Source organism: Myxocyprinus asiaticus, chromosome 13 (assembly GCF_019703515.2).
Source record: "Myxocyprinus asiaticus isolate MX2 ecotype Aquarium Trade chromosome 13, UBuf_Myxa_2, whole genome shotgun sequence".
NCBI lineage: Eukaryota > Metazoa > Chordata > Actinopteri > Cypriniformes > Catostomidae > Myxocyprinus > Myxocyprinus asiaticus.
The window spans coordinates 40,050,282-40,058,327 of NC_059356.1; the positions used below are offsets into that span (position 1 = coordinate 40,050,282).

Below are 8,046 nucleotides of genomic sequence, written 5' to 3' on the forward strand. Positions count from 1 at the left end.
TAAGCACAAAGAACATTTTGTGCTAAATATGACCAGTTCAATTTTGTCGTTAATGTTGTATAGTTATTAAGTGAGAACTTTACTGCTGATTTAACCTAAACGTATGTACTTCTCTTGTATTGTGTGACAGATGCACAGCATAGTAAAGGGTCTTCAATGTTTTATAATTTATAGTTATTTTAGTGATTGTCCTTTTGGCCTTTTTAGTTTGGTTGTATAAATAATGTGTTGAACCTGTTCTGCTTCCCTGACTTGTGCACTATCTATCCATATGGCCTGGAAAACCTGTCAATCCAGTGACAATTGAAATGTAAATGTTTCAATTTAACACACCGGGATTGGCAGGGGTCCAATCAGACAGCTTTTAAACCATCATCTCTATCTTTCATATTGGGGCACCAAATGTATAAGGAATGCTGTGATTTTATCCTTATTCATTCTTTGCTCAGGGCAAGATGGCACGGGATATGTCAGATAAGGATATCCTGAAAATGGAGCTAGATCAGCTTCAGAAGGAAGTGAAGAACACTAGAGAGCCTGTAAGTATACTGCCTGCTGAGGTAGCACAGTTAGCAAAGAATATGTGAAGGTGCACACATTCAAGATGCAATGACAAAGTTTGACTTTCATTTCTAAAATGCAGTTTTTATTAACTGTTTCATGTATAGAACACTTAGTAATTTGGATCATTACAGTTTATCATGAAAGTCTGGGATGTTTAGTCCAGTTTTACTCTATTTGTAAAAGGTAAATTGGAAAATGGTTTCACACTCATCTGGCACGCTGTCTCCCTTTCCTCAGGTCTCCAAAACCGCAAAAGAGATTTGTGAGTGGGTGGAGGGCCAATCTGCAGAAGATCCTCTGATAAAGGGAGTTCCTGAGGACAAAAACCCCTTTAAGGAGAAGGGTGGATGCATTATAACTTAGCATCCAACCAATAACTTATGTGATTTCTTGTGGCAATAGTAGATGAGGACTTTTTTTTTTTTTCCATTTGCTATATAATGACTGCGGTTTAGCAATGTGGTTTTTGCAACTTGTAAATAAGTAATCATCAGTAAGCTCTCGGATTGTGAAGGGCTGCCCTTTAAAATATGAAGCAAACTGTTTGTAAATAAAGCATGTCTTCGCTGGCAACTTTTGAAATTAACTAATCCATTCACTTCCACTTCTTTCCATTCTTCCCTCTTCCTAAAGTCTGGTTCTGGGCACATTTGTTGCAATTCCCTATGGAAGCCCATTTTCACCATTTTAAAAAGTGTATTGGTCGGTCAAAATTATGAGATACGAAGTCATAATTTTGAGATTAAAAAGTAAAATGTATGATATAAATCCAAAATTATGAAATGCAATGTCATATATAAGCTGCCAAGTCTGAATAATGCAATGACTTTTGTCTCAATTTTCTCATAATTGACTATCATGTTTACTTATCAAATTTTTACATCAGTATTTCAATTGACTCTCAATTTTTACCTTTTCATCTCATAATTATGACTTAAGTATCTTATCATTTTGACTTTCTCAATGACTTTAAATCTCAAAATTATGACTATGCTTACAAAAGCACAATTATAATTATATATGGTGGAAATGGGCTTCAATACCAATCAAACTGCAGCCAAAAAAAGGCAATCTGCCTCCTTATGGTTATCAGAGGAAACCGTTCAAGCCAATTAGCTTTCAGGATCACTTTATTTATCAGCCTGCTTGTGGTGAACACCACAGGTGAAGAGAGACTTTCCAATTAAACCAAAATATCGATGAAACATGACCTATTGAAGGATCTCAAGTGAAAGACTGAATGACAGTATCATATATATACATTTTACTCAATGAAGGAGCTGAGGATGGAGTTGCTTTTTACAGGTGAGTAGGGTTGACCGCAGTAGGGTTAAAATCTTTCAGAGACCTGCCACTCCCCTAATGATAAAACAAAAAGCAGTATATGTAGAAAATAGTATGCTTAGAAGTTTTGCTGTATGTCATCATCACTTGCTTTAATAAATCTCCTTAAAAATACTCTCTTGTTGTGAATTTTGTATAAAAATTTATATTAAAAAAAGTAAAAAGAGAACATGCCAACTATCGATAGCCAATCAAATGAGTGAGCTGAATCAATAGGAGGATTGTATAATTTGCTGGCATATAGTCCTGTTTAGCATGTATAGATGACAACTGTCAGATGATCTAAGCTGCTACAAGGCAGATACCAGCAGTCATCAGAACCATTTTGGACTGCAACTTTTAATCCTTTAAAAGACGAACACTTATTTAAAGATTAAGAAATGTATAAGCCCTTAACAAATATTTAAAACAGGACTAAAGATCACAAGAGAGGTGCAAGTAACAGTGATGGTGCGAGTTGGAGCAGTCTGTGACGCTGACGGATCGAGAGGGAGGCGCAGGTCGAGTAAGAGCCGAGGCAGGTCGAGTGAGAGCTGAGGCAGGATGAGTGGGAGCTGCCTGCGGCGGTGGCAGGTCTCGAATGGCAGGGAAAGATTTTACCCCCTCTCGTTGACCGAGTAGTAACAGAGTAGCCTACAGTTGTTACAATAAATATTTCCCTTCTCATTCAATTTTGAACTGTCATTATGCGTGTTGATTGAACTTAATTTAAGAATTTATTTATTTGACATGCTAGGATGCAAGGTTACTGAGAAAATCATGCAAACATGCAGGATGGCCAGCTAGAGACAGATGTAACATCTGTAAACACTGTTACCCGTACCATAAGAAACATGGTAGCAATTAGCAAATGCACCTTGTAGAGATTTGTTACCTTTTATTCTGTCAGTAAGCCAGACAAATACATTCATGCATTCATTGGTAGAAATAGACAGACTTTATTGTAGGATTAACAGACAGACATTACACATTGGAAATGATTTTGTTACTATAAGTATATTTAGTCCAAAAATATGATTGTGTGTATTTTTGTTTGTTTGCACGTGTGTGTTCATGTCACAGGAGACCTCATATCAGGGTTAGGAAAACCAAGAGCATATTTCCAGATGATGTGTTAGAACTGATACATATGCAAGCATTAGAGATTTGAAAACAACCACAGAGTATAAACTGTCAGTATATTGCACTTAAGTTAGGTCTAATGCTTTATTTAGCACACAATTTAATATTTTACAAAGTTGCTGATTTGCAAGTTCCCAGCATGCATTGCAACATGAATAAATTATGCTTTTAGTGTTAAAGACCCTTATTTGCTGTTTGCTTACTTTCTCTATGCTGTTATTATTGTTTTTTTGTTGCCACTGTTAGTCAATTGTTGTATAGTGATATTAAGAGCTCGGGCCCTATTTTAAGAGCACTAGTGTTAAGCGCAATGCCATAAGTCATAAGCGCAAAGTCAGTGGGCATGGTCATGAAATTTTGGTATTTTCGTGCAAGCATGCGCTAAGTCTAGGCGCAAGTAGGTTTGGCAAAATCGCCCGGGCTGGGTTAAGTGCAATTGAATTCTGAGGTCCTTCTCTGGGATTTCCACCATCTGCGTCCTATTATAGTCCATACCCTGTCAAGCACCAGCGATATAAACAAAGACAGCACATTCATAAGAAGTTGGTAGTGTAAATGGACTGTATGCAATGAATTAGAAGAATAGAAAATTTGCATTAACTGTGTCCTTGATGAATGCCAGGCATATATCTGTGACAGTGACACACTCCTTTTATACACATAGAAAATGTGATTCTCTTCTGAATTTGGATGTACACTCAGTTAAATTATAGGGAATGTAAGCATTATTAATAATTTGCATCTATTGACACACAAATCATGGCTAGTATTAACAGTGATTGTATCGGCACACACTTCACTTCTACTAGTCGATTTTGATTAAAAAAAAATTAATTCATGTATTCAAACACGAAAAAAAATAAACCAAAAATATTTCTAAATTCAAATGACACTTTAAATGAAACAAAAATATTATCAAAATAAAGAAGTGGTACAAAAATCATACCCAATCCAAACATTTTAGTCTCTCGTTCTTCCACTGGCCTCTTTTGCAGTGACTTAAAAATCAATCTTAACAACAGGTGGAAAATTACTAGAAGGCTACAGATTAAATCATAAATACAATTGTAAATATACAATAATAATAATACATATAAACATAATAAAAATAGTAATAAAAATAACTTAAAAAATAAACCATGACTCCTAGAAAGTTTCATGCAAATCTCAACCCCTGAAAAACTGTGATTGTCAGGGACATCGTTTGATGTTCTGTACTTTCAGAATTTGGACATGAACTTTATTACCACCTGGTGGTGGAATCTCCAAACTGCAAATGCAGGAACTGAATTTGAACTTTGTGCTGAGTTAAGAGGTGGTATTTAAACATCTTAGCACAACGACATATTTCTCAGGAAAATAGCAATTTGCGCTTTGCGCCACTTCATTTACATACAATACACCCACAGTTTGTGCGCCTACACCCACAATAGGGCAAACACTCCCACCCACAGCACGGTCGTAGCGCTTTGTGCTGCCCTTTGCGCACTTACGAAAATAGAGCCCTTAATCTTTTATCTTAATGAGGTTTGTTAATTGTCACTGTTATTAAGGTTTGTGTGTTAAGATTTGAGGATTTACAATAGCATCATCTTTTTTAACGGGAATGAAAATGAGGCTGTGAGGGATAGACTTACCATTTCATCAGTGGCACGCACGGTATAAAGCTGTATTTTTCACAACTCATGTTTTAAGTATTTTATCTACTAAATGTTCTTGGAAAGATATTTTTTCAAAGTTTTGTCTGTGGAACCATCGAAAAACACTTAAGAGGGTCACGAAACCTACCTAGTAGAGCCCCAATTTTTCACACCTCAAACTGTGAAACTACTCTTCAAACGTTTCTTATTCCCCAGATTTTTTTGTAAAACGTCTGTAAATGGAGCGCGCCTGCACGTTTATTCACAATTATCATAATCCACACCCATGAAAACATCATATAAGGAAGGCTTCAGACTGGCTAGTAAATGAGAACAGTAAGCTTATAACATCTATGCGAACTGTAATATATATATATATATATATATATATATATATATATATTTATATATATATTAAATGGAGTGCATTCACATCATAAAATATTGATTTAGTTAACACTCATGTTCGTTTTAAAAAGTAAGAGAGGAACTTACAGTCGTCACATGCTTTGCTGTCATCAGAGGCTCTTTTGTGATTTAAACAGTCTAAGAATTTTTTTTTGACATGAAGCTTTAGTGTAAACATTTTCAGTTTGGATGTCCACCACCATTAACCTTCTCTGGTTCGGTTGAGCGCATCGCCAACTTCATTGGTGAAACTTCTTGAGTAAATCTAAGACTGTAACAGTGATATACTTCACTTGCAACAGGAAAAATCTTTAAAGAAATTGATAGAATAACTGATGAAGATCTATGACTGAAATGCCTTAAGATAATACAGATTTGCCAGCTATACCACATTGTGCAGGCTTTTCTATTTTGTATTGTGTACGCACATATATTGTGTCCTATGGGTTTGAGAATATTGTGCCTTTCCATGAACCTTTCACAACATGTAGAGATCTTCTGCTGGAAAAACGATTAGCAGAGTTGGTAAAAAAAAACAATACTTTGAAAATAATAAATGAAAGCAGCAAAGAAACTTTTCTAAATAAAAAAAACATTTTTTTTTTTTTGTTGTTTAAGGTTAATGTCACTCATTTAAAAATAAGTAAATTTTGTCATTACTTGTTTAATTTCACTTCTATCAAAATGTGATCATGGCAGTTTGTCTGAAAGAACACAATATGTCGGAAGCAGGTGTACATTTTTTTCGTATGGACCAACGTTTTGAAAATACGAAAAATTTCATGAATCAGAAGATTTACGTCAGATTGGCTTTACGAATGATTTACACAAATTGGTTCTGCTTGTGTTTCATAAAAGAGGCCCACTGCTTTTTTTAAAAAAGTATAGCCACAATACTTAAATCGATAAAATAGCTTACTAACCTTGTCTGTGTAAAGTTATCCAGTATTTTAAATCCATTCTCATGACGACGTAACACCGGTAAACAATGGCCGTAAATCCCGGAAACTTGAGTTGACATGACTTCGAGTTTTCGGTTTTCATCATTGTCTTCTGTTTTTGAACAGTTATCCTGTTTATGATCAGACGCACGGCGACCAGAAGATGCAATCTAAACAGAACAGCCTCCACAAATACACAAATTCACAGCTGCTTTGTTTGGAGCGCAGCAGCGGCCGGCCAACAAACATGCTCGTTTAGGTGAGGTTATGAAGTGAACTGTGGTCCATTCTGACGTGTGATTTCAATCTTATGTCCATTATCCGACACACAGAGAAGAAGCGATGGAATCTGCGCTCGTAACAGTCCTCCCTCACAAACACTAGGAGCGCGACTAGCACAACTGCAGCCAAGAAATGCTTGCGCTGATCCGGTGATGGACTGCGGTGTGTTTTGTGGAGTGATTTAGATCTGACAACTGTGTTTAGTGTAAAAGTCCACTCTGTCAGTTCCCCGAGTGCTGTTGACATCTCATTTGTTACGTCCATGAGTTTGAATTCTCTGCTGTGGTTGTAATGGCAGCTCATGCATGAGGCAGCACTGTGATTGGATGAAAGCGTTCCTTCTCATGAATGATGTGGAAAACTCTCAGAATCTATTGACGTAAATTCATGCAGTCCTTCCAATAATAACTCGGAGTTTATGTATTTACCTCATATTTGTGACGTTGCTTCAACTTTTGTTTTGAAACCGGAAGAACGAAATGGATCAATAAAAGTAAAAAATAACCACTTTCCCCTTAACAACAAACATAATGAGTGCTATGATTGTTTTCAGTTTTGTGCAACCTGTACAATTGTGTTTACATCTCAAAAAAGTGTTTTGGGGTTTCATAACCCTTTAAACTGCAGTACAGCCCATTGAAGAGACTAAAAGTCTATGGCGCTGCTGTGAATAAGGTTTATTGTGTGTCTATGTCAAATAGTTGTTTGTACTGCCTTACCTTGCAAGACGCACCTCTCCTCGGAGGCAAAGATTGCAATTAACTTCATGTTAAAATAATCAAAATGGTGACTAAATGAAATTTCTCGTATTGCGAAATGATAGTTGACTGAACAAGAAATATGTAGTTTTCTCAATTATTTTTTTACAGTGTAGATGTTAGATGAAGTGGGGCCCTCTGTTCATTTATAAATGTTTGTTTTGGTCACAGTCTGTAGATGTCATTGATTGATTTGTTCTGTTTCTTTGCTCAACTGACAAAGATTGAAAATCCTTGGATTGGAAAGATTATAATGCATCATTAATTACCAAGACTATTACAGTATAATATATCCGACTGAATTCTTCTATGTGTTTGACACACTCTACTATAGATATTAACCTTTGGACTTAAATCTCTACTAAATGTTTGATAAGCCTGCAGTCGTTAATTGTGGCAATAAAATAAATAAATAAATAAATAAATAATTAAAAAAAAAATAATAATAATAATAATATATATATATATATATATATATATATATATATATATATATATATATATATATATATATATATATATATTATAAATAAAACACCTCCACTAGTACTACTACTCTATTAAACGGAGATAAAGTTGCTGTTTTTATTATATAAAATGCACAATATTCCAATAACTAAGGTTAAACAAAATAAAAAAAAAACTTGTTTTTAAAAGAGATTACAACTGATATTATTAGGATCTGCTCCAAAAAGTTATTTTACAGTAGTTTAGAGAAATATACAGTATTTCTAGTTTCAAAGCTGTGTATAATGAGAATACAGAGCACCTTAAGAGGGCAGCATTACATCACAAATGGAAAAACTACAAGCTTGGAAGCAATGCATTTCCTTCTGCTATTTAAATGAACTTGCCTCAAACTCAGCAGCAATAAGTTGAATCAAGTCTGCGATTAGTCAGAGATTCTTTTAGGTAAAGTCTCCATAGCCGTTCTATTGGCTGAAAGACATTTTAATGGGTACTCTATTCAATGCCTTATTAGAAATC

General features: G+C 35.1%; 1 protein-coding gene across 1 annotated transcript; it reads left to right on the forward strand.

The window, feature by feature from the left end:
- Window positions 1–455: 455 nt before the first annotated feature.
- Window positions 456–927, forward strand: gngt2a (guanine nucleotide binding protein (G protein), gamma transducing activity polypeptide 2a). Its single transcript, XM_051715322.1, has 2 exons — window positions 456–539; window positions 802–927. Exons 1-2 carry the CDS (start codon window positions 456–458, stop codon window positions 925–927), a joined length of 210 nt encoding a protein of 69 aa, XP_051571282.1.
- The last annotated feature ends 7,119 nt before the right edge of the window (window positions 928–8,046 follow it).

Coding starts and splice junctions, on each gene's coding strand:
- gngt2a (XM_051715322.1), top strand. CDS start 456: ATGGCACGGGATATGTCAGATAAGGATATCCTGAAAATGGAGCTAGAT. Junction 540..801: donor TGAAGAACACTAGAGAGCCT/GTAAGTATACTG, acceptor CCCTTTCCTCAG/GTCTCCAAAACCGCAAAAGA.